General features: G+C 39.5%; 2 protein-coding genes across 13 annotated transcripts in view; both read right to left on the minus strand.

Annotated features, from left to right (window-relative positions):
* LOC125906049 (uncharacterized) overlaps positions 1 to 20,229 on the minus strand; it is a 181,656-nt gene that overhangs the window by 44,370 nt on the left and 117,057 nt on the right. Inside the window, exon 1 of one of the 12 annotated variants that reach the window (XM_049604431.1) lies at positions 4,931 to 4,941. The exons of 9 other annotated variants lie outside the window; for them this stretch is intronic. The gene's annotated coding sequence lies outside the window, so the exon portion shown is untranslated. Of the gene's footprint in view, positions 1 to 604; positions 1,116 to 4,930; positions 4,942 to 20,229 lie in introns of those variants that run through there. 2 more of the 12 variants (XR_007451737.1, XR_007451745.1) reach the window with 2 other exon arrangements.
* LOC125906057 (uncharacterized) lies at positions 605 to 11,751 on the minus strand. Its single transcript, XM_049604459.1, has 3 exons — positions 11,730 to 11,751; positions 4,109 to 4,166; positions 605 to 3,460 (listed from the first exon to the last, which is right to left on the minus strand). Exons 2-3 carry the CDS (start codon positions 4,114 to 4,116, stop codon positions 1,489 to 1,491), a joined length of 1,980 nt encoding a protein of 659 aa, XP_049460416.1. The 5' UTR covers positions 4,117 to 4,166; positions 11,730 to 11,751; the 3' UTR covers positions 605 to 1,488.

Here is a 20,229-nt window from a genome sequence, read left to right on the forward strand (position 1 = left end):
TTTCTAGTGTCTCTGGTTTTACCACATGAGAGTATCTATGTCACTGAGGCAAGGAGCAGGTCTATATAATCAAGTCGTATAATCAAACAGAATAAACTAAATTTTGTCTTTAAGTTAGTTCATTTCAGGAAATCTCACTGGACTCAAGATGCCTTTTGCAAAAGAGACCTGAGAACAAATTATTTAGAGACCAACAACTGTAGGTCTGTCCCTACCAATATTTATTGAAATGTAAACTCTGGTCATGTGAACTCCACATGAAGTTAACCTGTAGAGCGTCTGCAGTGTTGCCAGGTTTGTGTGTTTCAGTTCAGTAGAGTCTCATCAGTCCACATAATCCCCTCAGTGATGCAGCTGAGTTGACTCTCTCTAGCAGTCAGTGCAGAAATCACCAACAACAGAGTTTGTCTCATATTCTACGTGCACTTTGATGATCCGTCAGTTATGATGGTGGTGTGTGTTTCTCTGTTGACTCTCTGTTGGATTTGCTGCTCAAATTAAACTGCAACTGTTTCAGTAACAAAGAGAAACAGACATTTATTGAGGAAAGTTCAGACTCAAAAACCTGCTGATGATCCAGTAAAGACACTCAGAGCAAACTGACTTCATCAAGCAGAGGTTTTATTAATGATTCACAGAAAACGGCTCCAGTCAGAACGATTTCATGTAGAACATCAGAATATATATCAATCACTGATAATATGGCTTGTTAAAGACACAGTATAACATAAATGAGCTGTGTCATCTGAAATATTTTAACTAGTCATCTCAAGCATGAATACACACCAATACACCAGGATATATAGATGTGCATGAATACACACCAACACACCAGGATATATAGTATATAATAACACTGATCAGAATATAAATCAAATGTAAATACATCAGACATTGTGTCTAAATTCTGTGACATCCTCTGTACAAACTGATTAACATGAGAAGGAAACATCATGGTTAACTACTTTATATGTTCAGTACAGTTTATATCATATATGTCTCAGTGTTGTGTTACTGTCCCACCACCAGTTTAATGAGACTTCTGTCAACATCAGAATGAATCACAGCCTTGTACTGACTGAAAAACACATTAGAAAACCTTAAAAACAATGAACCTACACAAAGAAACTAAAGAAAAATAAATGTCTTGCTTAAAGATAGAGGAGGGGAGTTGCTGTACTCAACATCAAACAGCAGGGGGAGTCCTCACTCCATTTAAAACCAGAGCTGTTGATCCAAACAGTTTTCTAATCTGTACAGTGAAGTTAAACTGGAAGAACAAAAAGAAACAGCCATTAAATACCACAGAGGGCGCTGTTTGAGGAATTACACATCTGATATTTAAAAGGTGATTACATTTGAATGTTCTTATGTAGTTATTACATCAACATCACACTTAATATATACAGAATGAAACACATTTCACCAACACTGTGGACTGTGTTTTCTACACAGTTGACCCCCATTGTCTTTCTGTTCATCTACAACTTACTTCACTGCTGCTTTAATTGCTCTACCAGCTGCTCTACCAGCTGCTCTACCAGCTACTTTACCAGCCGCTGTTACTCTACCAAACCCGTACGACAGCGCTGCTTTGATTCCTTCATTTTTATCCATTTCAACTTTCATCTCTTCCAGTTTCTTGACTTTCTCTGTGTCTCCTTTCTCCTTCATCTTCTCAATCAGGAAGTCCAAATGGACAAAAGTGGACAGTGACTTAACATTCAGGGCGAGCTGCTCCAGACTTTCAACACACTGGAACGACTCTTCCAGCCACTGATCTTTTTCTTTCTCAAGTTTCTCTATGTTCTTCTGAAGAGTTTCCAGAAGGCTTGTTGACTCCTCACAGCCTGCTTTACCCTTTTCATACTTGTCTTTCATGTCTTGTTTGGTCATCTGAACTTGCCTTGTCTTGCTCACATACTTCCACATTTTTTTAACATGATCTGATTTCTTTGTTTCACCCTCACATACAGGGCATTGCTTGCCTTCCTTATGATCTGATGCACAACAGCCGTCCACACATACAGTGCACTGTTTATCTTTCACATGATCTGATACAGGACATCTCCCAGTACAGACAGTGCAGTACTTTTCTTTCACATGTTCTGATTCCTTTATTTTACCCTCACATACAGGACATTGTTTTCCTTTAACATGAAATGATACACAACACTTTCCCTCACATTCAGTGCATGGTTTGCCTTTCTCATGATCTGATACAAAACATTTATCCTTACATACAGTGCATTTTTTTTTCATGACCTCACAGTGTTCTGGATACAAGGCCAGTGTGCATGGATAGTGACAGTTCTCCTTGCAGACAGTGCAGCAGACAGCTCCTCCATAATTTAACCCAAATGCCCACCATCTCCTCTCACTGACAGGTTGTTTAACTTTATAGACCACCTCAACTTCTACAGTGAACTCTTTATTGTTCTTCATCTCTTGTTCACATTTCTTCAGAGCTTCCTGATTCTGCTTGATTGCACTCTGTTTCAGTTCAATAAACTCAATTCTCTCTTGCAGGTTGTGGATGCAGGCTGCTAGTCTAATCCGCTCATTCAGAACCTCCACAGTTTCCTTCAGCTTTTGAGATTCAGTTTTTTCCAGGAAGTTCGTGAACTGACTCAGTCCTTTCATTGTTCTTTCATCTGCATGTTGAAAAGCCTCTGTCTCCTCTGTCCTGTCTTCATGCTGGCAGTTATCAAACAGGAAGTGAAGAGGCTGATTCTTATCATTTTTGGCACATCTAATCTCTGCAGTCTTGATGGCTTTCAGAACATTTTTAGGAGTTATTCCATTTGAGTGTGTGATGAGGGCAACAATGTTCTTCTCCATGTTTTTTCCAAACAGAGACATCACTGAATCAAAGATGTACCTCAGTCGATCATCCAGTCGATTCTCACTCGCTTTCATCACCAGACCCACTGCACTGATCTCATGAACTCCATCGTCTGAGCGAAACAAGTCTAATAACCTTTCACTGATGATGTCATCATGTTCAGTTCCTGCAGTGCTCCCATATCCAGGAGTATCGATGATGGTCAGAGAGTAGGGCAGAGTTTGACCTTCAAAACCAAAGATCTCGTACACGATCACATCTGTTGTCTGACTTTTACACTGACTTTTCTCCTCACCCTCAGAGTCAGTCTCATCTGTTGTCTGACTTTCTGATTGACTTTTCTTCTCGTCCTCCACAATCTGAAACCAGACATCGTCCTCCCACTTCACTCCCATGGCGTAGTTGACCAGAGCGTTGATCAGTGTAGATTTTCCTGCTCCTGTTTCACCCACAAGCAAGATGGTTTTGTTTAACTTGCTTGGTTCCTTTTCACCCAGAGTCATTCTTGTCAGAGTTCCAATATTCTCTTTCTTTGGATTCAGCTGGTAAACATTAGGAGATCCTTTTTGGAACAAATCTTTGCAGGGAATGTGCTCATATTTGGATGAGATTTTCCTGTAGAGAAGTAAAGATATGAGGTAAAAAAACAAAAGAAATACTGAACATGGAATTAAATAAATGAAATAACTGTACTTGCTGGGATCTTTTAGTAAAAGCCTTTTAGCCTATGAGTCTTTCCAGTATATACAAACTAATCATCTACAGGCTGAGCAATTACACAGTATCTGATATTAGGTTGATAAGTTCAGCATTTAAAACTTACAGCCTCATCACCAAATAATGTTGTGTGTGTCTGCTACCTGCCACAAAGCACCTCCACTGAACATCATCTAAAGGTTGTATTTGGTCAGCAACATATCTGTGCTTTTGATCAGTGTCTGAGCTCCATTTTAACATCACATTTTGCAGCCACATTGCATCCCTGTGTGCAGCGCAATGCACATACAGCTGGCATTGTGTCAGCTAAATAACATAGCACCACATTTAGAAACAAACCATATGATTGGCTGACACGTCACTGCATCATTGGAGAGCTAAAAAAGTTGAGGTCAACCCAACAATTTGTTGTGCATCACAACCGTCAGCAGTGTCAGACGTCAGTTTGTATCTTTATGTCACCAGCTTCTATTGAAAATGACTTGTAGCCTGTTGCTGTGTCGCTCCAAGAGTGAATGCAGCATTAGAGACAGTAGTATTACTCACGTTGCCATGGTAACAGTTTCACAGGAGGATAAGGATGGAGCACCTTCCTATGAGTTCTCTGGATGAAAGAAAAATAAGTCAGTAACGTACACGTCCTGTCAGCTGTACTGTTGTCATAAGATACTGTATCATAACTGACATGATTAAAGAGTGGAAACACAGTTCTTCAGCCTGTGTCCACCTCCTACACACAGTTTAAAATCAACCACAGTCAGTTTCGTAACCCAAATATTTACCAGCTCACTGGTCACATTAAGTTGAAGTTTTTTATTTTTTAATAATAATATTGTTTTTACCCTACACAGACACAGACATAAACAAAATGTTTTAATCACCAAATGCACTCAAATTGAAACAAAGTGGAAGTAAAGGCATCAAAGCAGTTTGACGTGGCTCGTAACACGTCAGACACTTTCAGGACATGTGGGAGTTCAGAGTGAAAATTGTTCCAAAGATCTGCTGCAGTTACTGCTGAAATATTGTCTTTCTGTCTTGTAGAAAAAACATCCATCTCAAAATCAAGAATTTATGGTCAGTGTGTTAAATTAAGCTTCAGTCTCTCTCATGCTCTCAGAATGATTTGATTGTGAATTAAACCTTAACTGAAAACAAATCTTAGTGCATTCAAAGCTCTTATCATTTAAATGTCATTCTAATATAAGATATGAATGACTTAAGAATGTCAGATAGTATGTTCAGTTATCAGTTATGTGCATAAAAATGCATCAAGATAATGTATAATTACGCATCTTTTATCTGGTATTAACTCCTGATCTTAACATTTGCAAGTATGTCATAATTACTGTCTTAAAGTGTTCTTACCTGTGTTGATGGTCCCGGATACTGAGGAGGCAGAGAGAACACATGCTCAGCTTTTATATCAGCAGAGGGGTGGAGACTCTGTGGTTTCACAGAAACAGTCTCATACTCTACTGACTGCAGTAAACTCTTGAGTACAATAGAAACTGTTCCTCTATGCTAATTTGTCAATGAATTGTACTTATTGTTTAAGATTTGATTATATTAGAGGCTGTAAATCCATCTGAAGTTACGAGGACAGAAACAAACACATTTGCATCAGTAAAGATGTTCTTGTATTCTGTCAGAAGGGTTCATTGTCAGCAGTGTCAGCATGTAGTGCATACTACATCACATGTTGTAATCATTTATCTTCTTCACTGAGTTGCTGCAGCTATACATGAATTCCCTTTTGGGGTTCAGTTAACATGTATTTTATATCGTATTATGAGTATCAAACTCTGAGATCTCTCCTCCCTCCCTTCACTTCCTGTTTTTCTGACAGTTTGAAGTCAGACCATTTCTCTGAAATCACGTGACAACAAGATCTCTGAAAACACTTTTCAACAACAAGGTAATTCAATGTGCCTTCCATATAGACATGCATTAAGTAAAGGTATAAAACACCAGACAAGTTAAAAAAGACAACATTAAAATACACAATACAATATTGTGTACACATACACAATAAATTTATCAGCTTTTCTGGGAGTTTTTTCTTTTTACCAGATTTGTGGAGCATAAAAACTGAATGCTGCTTCTCCAGTTTCAGTTCGGACACTGAGGTCATAAACCCTGACCTGATCCAGACTATCTGAGATGTCTGAATGCTTCACAACACGACAGCAGATCAGGAAAAAAATACAGTGCTTTGTAAACCAACAACAGTATAAATCAATTCTGTGACAAACAGGAAGCCAGAGCAAAGACCTGGGACCTGGACTGATATGGTCTCTTCTTGTCTTAGTGAAGTCCAGTTCAAATGAAACATTTCCACTGAGACAAGTTGAATCTTGCAACACACTGATCTGCAACGTTTTGAAAAACTGCCAGTTTACACCAATACAAGACAAGATGGTGTATCGTTTCTATAGCAACAACTCTCTGTACTTAAATTCTGACTTTCAGCTTTTCAGACTTATTTTGAGGCTGAATATAAATTGTAGCTTCTTAAAATCTGAATGAGGATAGTGACAGTGAGATACTGGCTACAGCTGAATCTCTAGTAGTGATGAACCAGTGAAAACCAAAACAAAATGACTCGAGCTTCAAATAGACAGTGTTCATTATAAATACACCACAATAATTTAAATAACCAGTGTAGCCAGAATGGTCTGCTGATCCCAGCTACACTGCATTGTATTCTGCTGCACAATCAAACGCTGGACACTGGCACGTCTTGTCAAACCCAGGTTTATTCCTGTTATGAGTCCACAGAGACCAAAACATCGGCATGTGTATTCTATTTCATAATAACAGACCTCTCGCAGCCAAGTTCTCTGCAGACTGAGTAACACCGACGCGCCACGAGGACAGAGACCGACATACAGTGCTGTGCACAGACATTTTGTGGGACAGGTGCTCAAGTGAACAGAAGGGCACCTCTTTCATAAATATTTTTCCATTCAAACTTTACACATGTGGGGGGAAAAGTTTTCACTCAGAAAGTGTGCCCTGCCAAGAAGTTTGTATGTGTCTGTCAGCACCAGAAGGGCTCTTGAAGCCCAAGTAATACACTACTTTTGTGCACAGTAAGGGTAATTTCTATCTCCCTGACATGTGTCCCAGTCATCTATAACAGGCAACAACAAAGAAAACAATGCCACACTGAGTTTGCTTTTATCACAGTGTGCATTTTTGACCTGCCAGACATGCCATTCTCTCAGCTCACCCAGTAAATTTCCACTCACCCCACCTCTTTACCACACCTACCTACCTGCCAAGCTGTCCACACATCTCCCGCTCCTTCACAGACTCTCGCTGCACAGTTATTCTTTGATTTGTCTTTTGGTCCAAAAGACAGTTGTTTTGTTTTATCTTCATTTTACTGGATGACACTTTGGAGCATCCACTCACTGATTTGTTGAGGCATTTATTCAGAGCTTGTATGGGATTATAGTCCCATATATAGAGATCATTATACAAATCTGTGTGTAGATATATTGCTGTTGGCAATATGTGGGAGCACACAGATGTTGAACAGAAGAGGCCTTAGAATGAAGCCTTGAGGAACTCAGATTCAAACCAAGACCCAACAAGCTTCGAGTAAAGGCAGCATGTGTTTAACATTTCAAAATGACACAAGTGGAGAACAATTTATACTTGCCTTTTGTAGTAAATGACAGGAAAAGAAACATGCTATGGCTTACTTTACAAGACCTTATCCATGTAGTTTCTTCTAGCTTATTGTCCTACTACTTCCTAACTAATTAAACACCTTACTACCTCAATTCAATGTTTAATTTCCCCTAGCTAACATCTGGATAAATACATCTAACTATTTCATGAGCACAAACACTGCAATCTTACAAAACATACAGGCAAACTAGTGTGTTGGTACAAGTGGGACTGTGTTTACTGTAGGGCTCTCAAGTCTCACACTTTGAGAGTGTGACACACGCATATTAACCTTTTCACACTCTCACCCGCCACACCTGGTATTTCTCACGCATAAAAAAATTGTTATGACAGGGCGTCGGTAGCGTAGTGGATAGTGCCGGTGCCCCATGTACAGAGGCGATTCCTCGTTGCAGCGGTCGCAGGTTAGATTCCAGCTTGCAACCCTTTACTGCATGTCATCCCCCCACTCTCTCTCTCTCTCTCTCCCCATTTCACACTGTCCTGTCAGTTAAAGGCAAAAAGCCCAAAAAATAATCTTTAAAAAAAAAAAAAAGTTATGACAACGCCCACGAAGTTACACCCCTGTGGAATGTGTTTCAAGACGCTGTGGGTACTGTAGAGCTCAACAAGCACTTACCACGCTTCAGCCAATAAAAATAAGACACAGCTACCCATCAGCCAATCAATAAATAACATACAGTTACCTATCAGCCAATCAGAAAATAGCATTGCTGTATCTGGGTCGGATACAAGTGATCTGACTGCAGCAAGTAGAGGGTGCACACACAAGACGGGGGTGCCTTATCACATGTGTACAGTAAGTCATCTCATCATATGATTTTGTAGCCTACTGGATGAAATTACCTGTTGCACAAAAGGAAAACAATGAGAGCTCATCTCAGGGAACATCAGCTGTTACCAAACACTTTGACAAGACCGCATGTCAACTTTAGCCAACAGAACTCTTGTTAATGGGGTGTTGGTGGATTAGTGGTTAGAGCAGGCACCCCATGTACAAGCTTGTTGCTGCAGCGGTCCGGTTCGACTCGGTCTGTGGCCCTTCGCTGCATGTCTGTCTCTCTCCCCTTTTCACGCTTAACTGTCTTGCAATTAAAGGCTAAAATATTAAAAAAGAATCCTTGCTAATTTCAGCAGCTATTGTAAACACATATAGATGGTTGATGACTTATGTGGAATTTGAATCCTTTATAAACTATCATTATGCAAATGATGTGCACAATATTCATTGTTGAAAATATGGCCAAACAAGTCAAGTAAAGGCAGCGTGTTTAACATTACAAATTCACACAAACTTGTGCTTCTCCTCTACCCTGGAATTCCAGAGTTCTTGCGAGCACAATTTGAATTTGCTCAGCAAGTCACTCTGCCAATCAGTAATGATGCTCATTACCTATGCCCATGAAACCGAGCTGCACCAATCATCAGTGTATGTGATATAGGCGGCCAGAGGCGAGCTAAACAGATGACGACAGCGCTGTGGACGACGGGTCCGAATCAGTCAGTAAACATTGCAAGATGGCTACGGATGAACACCAGTTGTTTGAAACGGCTTTGGCCGCTACAATGAACGAGTTAGACTTGGCTTTTTCTCTAAAAGAGGAACAGAAGACGGCGCTCAAATCTTTCCTTTGCAAGAAGGACGTTTTTGCTGTTTTGCTGACCGGATACGCTAAGAGTCTAATCTACCAGTTAGCTCCACTGGTAGCTAAGCTCTGGATACGTCACCCTATGTATTGTTCTGATTGGTTGTAGTGTTATCCAATTGTGTGCAGTGATATTTACAAATGCATGCTTGGTGCCGCCCCTCGAGTTGGGCCATTTGCATTACTCATGGCCAGACCCTAAATTTTTCTAGATTTGGGTCTGGATTTCCAGGCTACTTCTCCTCAGTGAACTGACCCATGTGCTAACTACATCCAAATAATTTCATCTGGCTAAGTACCTCTAGCTAACTAGGGCTAATCTAGCTAACTACTTCCGGAGCACAATAACTGCCGTGCTAAATATTCAAAAGACATACAAACAAACTGGTGTACTGGTCCAAGTGGGAGTGTTACTGTGTTAAAGAAAACAGATCACAAACTGTGACTTACGCTGATGCTCAACTTACCTTTGATTCTTTCCTTTCTTGCCAGCTGTGCAGCATCAGTGTTCTCATAATTTCAACCCCTCAAATGTAAATCCAGTGTGCTTGACAGTCAATGTTGAAAGTACGACCAAACAAACTTCAAGTGAAGGCAGCATGTGTTTCAATGTTTCAAAATCACACAAATAGAGAACAATTTGTACTCACCTTTTGCCATAAATAGTATATCAATACTTTTCTTTATTTATTTTATATACTTTATTAATCCCCAAGGGGAAATTCAATTTCACTCTGTTGTCAATTACACACAGGTCCAAACACACACATGCACAAACAGCACCTATATATGCACTAAGTGGAGAGATGTCAGAGTGGGCTGCCCATGACAGGCACTCTAAGCGGTTGTGGGGTTCGGTGCCTCTTCGGTGCCTTCTTATGTTTTGTTGATTTCATTCCTAAAATGTTGGGGTTGCTTTTGTAATAACGTTTAATTTCTTGTTCCTGTTTTGTCCCGATTGTTGGGGTTATCTGGTTTTATGTGCTTTTTTATATCCTGTTTTACTATGTTTTTTATGTTAAGTTTCTTTATATTGATCGGATTTAACAAATCTAACAAATGTGTTTATGTGTGTTGTATTTTGTTTTGTAAAATCAACCTTACATTTTGTTGACATTAGTGAGAGACAGTTTTCTGATTGGTTGATTTTTTTCTAAGATGTTATGTTTCCTGTTATGTTCACATATTAATGTGTTTACCACCAAAAAGTATTAAAATATTAAGTATCAGAGGGTAAGTTCAGGTATTCTTTTTGAATCAGTACGGAAACAGTTTCACTCCAAAGTTAGTCTGTGTCGTCATCTAATGAGAGAAGTGCAATAAGGAGTGTGTGTTTGTGTGTGTCAGTAGTCAGTACTACCACTATCCAAATTCCCCCCAAAAATTAGATGTTATCCTCAGTGAACTGAGCCATGAAACTCAGCTAACTACACCCAAATCATTACACCTAGCTAAGTGCCTCTAACTAACTAGGGCTAATTAACAAGACACAGTAATTAAAGAAAATATATATATATATATTAAACTACCACTACATTTTCTTATCTAAGTACCCTGTCTAACACTTAGCACGTTAAGTTGTTCAGTTAACAACTCCTTCTGGCTTGATATACATGCTAAACCTAGCTAACTAGCCTATATTTATCACAGTAATGAATCTTAATGCTAGTCTGAACTCTGTCTGCAAAATAACTCAAAAAGTTAGGAACGGATTTTGATGAAATGTTCAAAAAAGGTGGATAATGGGACAAGGAACAGATGATACCATTTTGGTGGTGATCGGTTGAAGCAAAGTGGATAAAATAATAAATAAAGTCTATTGTCTGACAGCCTATATTTATCACAGTAATGAATCTTAATGCTAGTCTGAATTCTATCGACACCATATCAAACTAACAAGTCCCACCTGACTTTTAAAGACCTTGTCTAAACACCCAGATAATTCCTCCTGGCTTATTATCCTACTACTTCCTACATATTAAACACCTGACTACCTCATTTCAATGTTCAATTTCTCCTAGCTAACAACACCTGGATACAAACATCTAGCTATACTGCTTCAGGAGCACAATCACTGCGTGAACTTACCTTTACATTGGTCCTTTTTTTGTCCATCAGTTTTCTCATTACTTCAACGTCTCAAATGCACATAGTGAGCATGAAATACACAGTTGAAAATACGACCAAACAAGCTTCAAGTGAAGGCAGCATGTGTTTCAACATTTCAAAATGACAAAATGAAGAACAATATGTACTTACCTTTTGCAGTAAGTGATATGTCATAAATAATATATCAATAGTGTTTAATGTGAAAGGAATTTGTTTTTATTGAATGTTGTGTGTTTTCCATGTAAAAGTTTGGGTTTGTGATTGTTAGTGTAATAATGTTTGTTTAATGTCTTGTTTGTGTTTTGTTTTGGGATTATCCAGTTTCATGTGAAGTGTCATTTTATTTTCTGTTTAATGTGTTTTCTGATGATTTTATTTCTTAATATAGACTGGATTTGATCAAATGCCTCTGTGTTTTCTATTATTATGCCTTGTTTTGTGAACTCACTTTAACATTTTATTTACAGTGAAAAGCAGTTTTTAGTTTTGTTGATCTTTCTGTAAATCGTTGTGTTTTCTGTTGCTTTAACTTGTGCATGTGATTAATAATCATGAGGTGTTAAAATAACTGATATCAGTACATGTATTAAATATTCTTTTGGAATCAGTAATGAACATTTTCAAAACATCCTGACCCACAAGTTGCAGGGACGTCTGTGTGTGTGTGTGTGTGTGTGTGTGTGTATACATATGTATAAAGTCAGTCCTACCTACAGCAGTTTTCAGGTGATGAAAAATTCCTCAGATAAAGAAGAACTGCTGGGAGAAAGAGAGACGAGAGATCTGCAGCGTTTGCCACTGGTGTGTTTTGGCCTTTACGCTCACCTGAACGGGCTCTATTAACACACCCTTGCTATGTGACCACTTCTCCAAAAAGTAAAATCACTGAGATCCCTAAGATGACACCATGAATTAAGTTTGGACACGTCCTGGCTTGACAGCTAAAGGCCTAAAACAAATTTATGCTGCACCGGCTAATGCAAGCTAGCAAAATAAAACACACACGTGATGTTAGTGTGTTCTCATACGTCTGTGGGATGTTACCTGCAGCCTGGAGGGGAAGATGGAGGACAGACGAGGAATGTTGAAGAGAAGCTGGGCGCTGCAACAGTCCAACACCGAGGTCTGGATGGAGACAACAGTTGATGAGGAAGCTGTAACAGGCAGGAGACATCTACTCCTCACAGGGTCCATGGACAGTTTCATGGTCTTCTCTGTCTCATGAGGACAAATGTCTCCTCAGTCTCTTTAATCCACCAACAGCTCATATACTTTATCACACAGAGGGAGTTTTAGCTTCAGGTGTTAGCTACAGCAAACACAGCACCTCTAATGTGGACCGCTACCACACTGACATGCTAACGCGCTAATCGCGATTAGCATCACAACTTTTACAAACTACATCAAATTTGTACCGTATTAAAAATAAAACACGACATATTTACCTTCTGCTGATGACAATAAGTCTTCAACCAGGTGGTATTACTCTCTGGTAACCGAAATTATGGACATTAATTCTCTGCTAACTTCAACCGTTTTCACACGACTAAGCTAACGTTAGCTGCGTCTGCGTCAGTTAGCATGTAGCTCACCCAGTGGTGTTAGCTATAACCTGGGTAAAACTTAAAAAGTAGTGAAGATTATTTACGTGTTTTAAGTAAAGTATAATTCCTGGATGACTAAAGACACAACTGATCCTCCCAACAATAAACTGCGTCCTGTAACGCTGCAGTGTTAAAGCAAAATGTGTTGATAAGTCAAACTGCTGCACTGCTACCAAAGCCAGTTTAAACTGGTTCTGTCTGGTTATAAACGTTTAATCTGTCAGTTTTTGTCAACTCAGGTTTTTACTATGGACGGCCATTTTAGTTAATGTAAATACACAAATATGCCTATTGAATAAAGAAATAAGTTTGTTGCTGTAAGTTGTTTTTTATTATGTTTTTATTATTACTACTTTTATTTATTTCAGTGAACCTTTATGTCATGATACCACATTTATTTTACAGCTCTTTTCATTTCCATTTCTTACATTTTAAATAATGTACAACACTGATATTTAAATCACTTTTCTCGGCTTGAGGAAAGTGTCACAAAGAGTCACAATTGATCCTGTTTGCAGTGCGAGGTGTCCAGTGAACCATTTTACAAATGGTTTTTGCTTGTTTTTTTAATAATGTCTATGGGGAAAGTGCTTTTTGGGAATTTTTCACTGCAGTACTGCGAGTAGCAACTGGGAAAATTTTACTGCAAGGCTGAAAGGCATTCTTTGGGGCCCTAGTGGGTGTACTACTTAACATCTGTTTCTGTTATGTCTGTCGACTTTTTTAGAAAGTTTAGGTTTCGTTGTTGTTTGCTTCTTCATTGATGGGTTATTGAGGTGGAAGTGGGTCAAGAATGCTCCAAGGATGATGGGGATTTTTAGGCCGAGGTGGAAGTTAGTATCGCCCTTGTTCCTGTGGTGTTATTTAAACTTATCATCAGGAGGCGTGGGCTGACTTTTGTTAACTTTATTAACACAACTCATAATACATAACACTGGACTAACTGGACTCGACAACCAAACCTGGAACATGCACAACAACAGAAGCTCAGCCCTGCGTCCATCACTTCCTGTGTTGATGTCACTTATGCATCTTTGCACCTCAGACTGAATGAAATAGTATAATTACAATACAATATGCAGCTCACGCCACCTGCTGGCCAGCAGGAGACATCACTGCTGGTTTCACTTAAAACTGACATTTGAGTTTCAGCTCACCGACGAGTGTCATGACAGAAGGCAGAGGAGAGTCACAAACTCAGAATAAACAAGCTGCATCTTGTATTTTTGGAGTTGAGTTAACATGAAATTTTAGCCTCCATAAAATAACTTGAGTGTCACACTCCAACATCTTAGATCAAATATTAAACCAGATTCCAGCAGTCCAACATACTGTTTATCAGACGTCACTGACTTTATAGGTTATTTGTCAGATGTTAAACATGAAGCACATAACTCCACCAAATACATGTTCCTTTAAATAAACTCACAATGACATTTACTCCCCCTTCAAGTTAAAGGGACATGTTAATGTAGAAAGCCTTCATAAAATATATAATGTAATTTAAGCAAAGGCATCTCACACAAGAGGGAGGGTGGTTGTTCTTAATGTCAGCATGGCTGTGATTTGATTGTAGGAAGATAATCACAGTGCTGATATTCAGGACAACCGCAGTTCTACAAGTGCCATCTATTATTAAACAGTAAGAAGTGACCACAGATTACAACAACACATTAAAGGGGAACACCACCTAAATCAAGAATTCCAGTGTGTTATTTCCATGGCCTAGGAAAGTTCAATCAATATTTGTGAACATGAGCTGCTCTCTCAAAGCCAGAAACCAGAGAAGGAAGTCTGTCTTTGACCATAGGAATAACATCCTAACATCCTGTACATTAGCTCACTACCTTGTGTAGGTCTACACGTTACCCCAGGTCACCTACTTTGCATCAGGTACATTATCTGTATGTTTCAATTGGTTTTGCAACCAGTGAAATAAGAGTGTGTTCGCACTCACTTTGGTGGCATACGCGTGATTATGATGAGTTAACAGCTTAATCAGTAAGTTGCGACATCTTCTGATGTCATATAAACATGCCTGGAGATTTACAATGAAGTATTCAGGCTTCTCTACTTTTCTTTGTCCTCCTCTGTTGACCATCTATTATGAAACTCAAATGTTATTTGTGGAAATATGTTTCTCTGTGGAAGATAAACCAGGTGCAGACTTCCATCTGTGTCACCGCTGATGAGGAAATACAGCGAGTGCTGGACGGAGCAGTGAGTGACAACAACCCCGCCCACATTTAAGAGGACTGTCTGAACACACCGAGGGTCTAGGTACCATGTCTGAAGGCTTACTGCTGGTTCCAGAGGGACTGGACTGAAAGGGTTTGGTGGAGACGGGGCTATGGAGTGCCTCCTGTCCAATCAAAATGCTTGGTCGGAACTAACTGTTGTATAAAAACATATATAAACCTTAATGTCTCTGTAACACAAGTCTGAAAAACATCACATCCACAGATTTCAGCTGTAAGTCAGTCACAAGTTTGTAGAATACAGAGTTTCAGTGTTTTTCTTTACAAACTGGAGTCATTAACAGTGAAGACTCTGATCCTCCATTATCAGTAACTTCACCTCACACGTCTAAATGAAAAAAAATGGCATGAGGAAAACAATGTTGGTTCTTCATTAGGGTGTCTTATTCAAAAGATAAACGGGATCTTGTTGCTGCAAAGTATCAGAGGATTTATAGCAGACTATTACAGAAATTTCTTATCATTCAAGTCCACTTATTTCTCAGTGTCTATACTTTCTCTGATGTCTTTTAGCTGTCTCCTCATCTTTTCAAACTCTCCAACTGTTTTCTTAAACTGATCAGATATGCTTGTAATACAGTCTGAGGTTGTAGAGGTTCTGAGTTTTGCAGTATCATCCAACAGTTGGTTAATGTTGTCTCTCAGTCTCACAATCTTTTCTTTTGTAGCTCCGACAGATTCCCTCTGCAGATCTTCACACGCCTTCTTTATTTCCTCCAGCTCACTTCGCAGTAACTCAACAATCTTCAGGAACTCCTTCACTATTTTTCTGCTTCTTTTCTGTTGCGTAAACTGTTTCTCGGTGAAAACTTCAGCAGTAGCACATGCAGCAACAAACACTGTTACTGCTCCAAGTATTGGGAAGCTGAAAGTTCCAGTGAACAGAGCTGCAGCCGATACTACTACAACTCCAACTGCTGCAGAGGCCAAGCCTGTGACTCTGAGACTCTTCGGTTTCTGCTTCATCCGTTTAACTTCAGCAGCGATCTTCTTAAGGCCACATACGATCCCTCTCATCCTTGGTTTCTTTCTGTCAAATACTTTGATGAATGAATCAATCAATACATACTTAAACTTTTTCGTAAGATTTGAAAAAGCCGGAGGATGGTCGATGCTCCACCTTCTTCTTTTTACTCTCGATGCCATTTTAAAGGTCTGTTGAACAAGTTTTACATTCTGTGGTCCATCAAGTCCTGTGGAGATAAACAAAGACATTAAAAATAATTCAGTGACCTGCTCTCAGATCAGCCGGTCAACATGGCTCAGTCTGTTTTACATATACAACAACGATTTCAACCCAAAACGGTAAACTTTAGCCGCTCTGTAGAAGGAAGCACATGTGTTTCATTACAAAGTCACACTGCCAACTACTGGCCTGGCATGTATCAAAATGTTACTGTCTAAAAACGGAACTTTTTTTAAAAACGAAAATGAGAAACAATTCCGTTTTCAGCGGATTGTTTTTGGCCTCAGATTTAAGTGTTCTTTCACTTGACTTCTCTGTTGGATGAAAAGTATTTTCCTGTTTTGTTAGTTTTATGTTTACCTGTTTATCTGGAGGAGCTGGAGCACACTCAGTCTTCAATGTTCAAACTCTCTGCAGCTCCACAGCTATCCACGAGCTGTCTGATCAGGCTCAGGTCCATGTGCAAGATTGACTCATATGCTGCGATAAAATTCAGTCACACAGAACTCCAAAGTGGGTTTTGAACAAAGCAGGATCACTAAAATTACACCTCTGTGCGTCCCACAGTTGTTCAATCCTCCAAAACCAGAATTTCCAAAGTAAATCTATGATAGCAAGTCAGCGACATTACCTCCACTCCAGACGCTCAGAGAGATGTTTACCTTCTCTGGACGACTGAACTGTCTGCTAAACCCAGCTTCTGAGTTGGGACCCTATTACTGTGAAATCATGACTCCAAAGTCCACCTCTGCCTCCTAACAAGGTGAGCCTTCAGTGAATGCTGAACGTGCTCCTCCTCAGATCTCACCTGATAGTTTCCAGAGTCCACCTGAGCTGTAAATCATTAACCCTCCAAAACTTAAATGACTTGCATGGTGAGTGAGAGTAACTGAAGATAAGGAAAACAAAAACACACAGAACCACACAGTCTGTTACACTTTTTATTGACACAACACAGGCAGTAGAGTAACAAACACACCACCTTGTTTTGTCCTAATAATTCACTACAACAAAGATCAACAAGTTATATCTACTCTGTGCTGAGATCAATAAATATACTGAGAACATAAAATAGTTGATCAGCAGAATCAGCAGTCCCATCAGACATGACTGAGATCAGGAAACATACAGTGTGAGGAAGAGTTACCAGGCTGCAGGAACACAATAAATACAAAGTCACTTTAACGCCGTCTGTGGATCATTAATTAGCCCATATAATACAAAAAGATATCATACATATGTACACATACACTCACTGTTCTCAGGTCATGAAGTTTATTTAAAGGAGCTGAAGCTCAGCTGAACCTGCCAGCAGGATCTCGGCCAGACCTGTGTTTTATGTAGTTCAACATATTTACTACGATTCAAACGTGCTGACTGGTTTTCAAAGGCACACCTCAGTGCTCACATGGCCACCCACCAGCTCCTGGCTGTACGTTTGGACAGAGCCAGGCTAACTGTTTCCATCTGTTTCCAGTCTTTATGCTAAGCTAGGCTAACAGCTGCTGTAGCTTCATATTTACTGTAGAGACAATCTGAACATCGGACTCTATGAGAAGAAGATATATTTAAATGTTGAACTGTTCCTTTAAGGTCAAAGACATTTTTAAACTCTCTGACTTTAAAACAAAGTTCAGCAGTGATGTAAAGTTGAACTAAAACACAGGTATGGTCCTTTAAAGGTCACTTCTCTTGGTCTTGTTTTATATTTACAGTTCATGGAGGGTGACAGAAACATTTTCAAGGTGACAGGGTTTAAAAATGGCACATCTGGAACCATTCGGACAGAAAACAGAAATAAAAACCGTTGAGGACTCAACAGCTGCACATGAGACAAATAATAATCACATCACTTTCAAACACAAAGGAAATCAAATTAAATTAGAGGCAAACAATGACCAAACTATTTTAATCTAAGAGGCAACTGATAGTTGTTAAACTGTAATCTTTCTAAATACTTTATATTGAAACTTAAATATAACTTAATGTGTTTTACTTTGAAAGCCATCTGTCTGAATTTACACTCTGTGGTTGATATTTAATAGAGTTCACAAATAAAAATAATTAAGTTGTTTGTATTCAACGTGTCAAATTCTGATTAAAATCTTTAAAGTGGTGCGTCGGTAGCATAGTGGGTAGTGCTGGCGCCCCATGTACAGAGCGTGCCTCGATGCAATGATCATTGAGCTGACTCTGGCTAGCGACCATTTACTGCATGTCACGCCCCGCTCTCTCTCTCTCACCCCATTTCACTCTGTCCTATTCATTAAAGGCAAAAAAGCCCGAAAAAATAATCTTTAAAAAATCTTTAAAGAGTAATTTAACTGAAGATCTTGTTTTTGCTGCCCTCCAGTGGTTTGACTTCTCACCTTGCTGCAGTGATGTTAAGTGTACTCCAGTGTGTGTCAGCACACTGTGACATACCTGGTGGTTTTGGTTACGCTGATGTTGAGTCTCTCTTTTAGTAGAGTCAAATTTTGCTTGTTTGCCGAGATTGAATCTGTGAAATTCAGACACCAAAACTGGAGACTGCAGAGGACGATCAGTCAGCGATCGATTTGAACAGCATCAGTTAAGCAGTATTTATACCTCTGTGTCAAATTGACGCCGTACCTACGCCGTAGGCTGACATGCACCTCCCCAGAAATGAAACGCCACGTCACAGTAACGCAGACCTCCTGTCTGTCTCTGTAAGCTGAAACCATTTCTCTCAGTGGAAACAAAGCTTTGATTTACTTTAATTTCACAGATAAGAAACAATAAATTGTGAAGACAATAAAGCCTCCACACACTGTGTGTGATTTATCCTGACTGAAATATGAGCAGAGGAAATCTCTGCTAGCTGCTAGGCTAATTTATACAATGTAAAATGCCATAGGCTTGTGCTAATAACGTTAGCATGTTGTATTTGTGGGGAAAATGTGTCCAGATAAAGACAAGTGTCATCAGGGAGTGCTGCTGCCATGAGGAGAGATACTCCACCTGCAGAGGTGTTCAGGTGGGTGGAGCACATCAAGAGGCATCTTCATCAATTTCTGGACCAAAAGTTTCCCAGGAGAACATTGTATTGTAACAAGATGATCAATGTTCATGTAAGCCCAACTCTATCATGAGTTTTCTTTCCTTTCTTTGAGTTCAATAGTAGAAGTATGTCAGAATTTAATGCTAATTCTACATGAACTATAAAAACTCTAACTAAATTATATATATTAAAAACTATTGAATTAAATGAATAATTTCTTGTGATCTTTGATGTTAAGATCATGAGATCATATCAGGTATGCAGTGATGATTGCTGGGTAACATTCGTATGTTGATGTTGCCTAATGTCAAGTCTCTTTGATCATGTGACGAGATGAGACGATATCTGGTAGTTAGTTTAGGCGCAAAATCTGTCAAGATTGAAAAGCTGAGCGCATCTACAGGTCCAGTGAGCAGTCGTGTCTTTTAAACATAGAAGCTGCAGTAAGAAAGACGAGAGAGAAACCAACAGGAGGAAAAAGAAGCAAAGCCTGAATTAGATTCATCTGGATCTTGTATAAACAGTTGCCAGTGGTGTGTGTGTGTGCACCTTGTAACTAGTAGCTAGCGTGCACTGGGACCTGTCCTAACTACCTTACACCACTGCCTTCTGAAACACTGTGACAGCTCAACCTGAAAACATAGTGTTCTAAGCATTTTCAGAGAGCTTATCAGAAATGTGACTCACCATGGGGTCAGACTGCAGACTGGCAACAATAAGCGGGGTGTCCTGCTCCAGTTTGCAGGGGCTAATCTGTGGGGCTCACCCTGCCAGTGTGCAGAGGCCCAGCAGACGGCACTCATTTAAAACTTCACACTAGTCCCAGTGGAAAACTGATATTAGATGGAAATAACCAGGACTGATAGAAATCAAATAATTAAAACCATATAATTACTGGTGATGACAACCAGGAGCAAGTAATGGCAAGTGGCATCATTAACCCTGCTACACGTCCTGCAGACTCACCAGACGCCACCCATTGAGCAGGTTTGGGATGCTCTGGATCAGCGTGTACTACAGCGTGTTCCACTTCCTGCCAATATCCAGAAACTTCACACAGCCACTGAAGAGGAGTGGACCAACAATCAATCAACAACCTGATCAGCTCTATGTGAAGGAGAAGTGTCGCACTGCGTGAGG

This window comes from Epinephelus fuscoguttatus, linkage group LG18 (assembly GCF_011397635.1).
Source record: "Epinephelus fuscoguttatus linkage group LG18, E.fuscoguttatus.final_Chr_v1".
In the NCBI taxonomy this organism is placed as follows: domain Eukaryota; kingdom Metazoa; phylum Chordata; class Actinopteri; order Perciformes; family Serranidae; genus Epinephelus; species Epinephelus fuscoguttatus.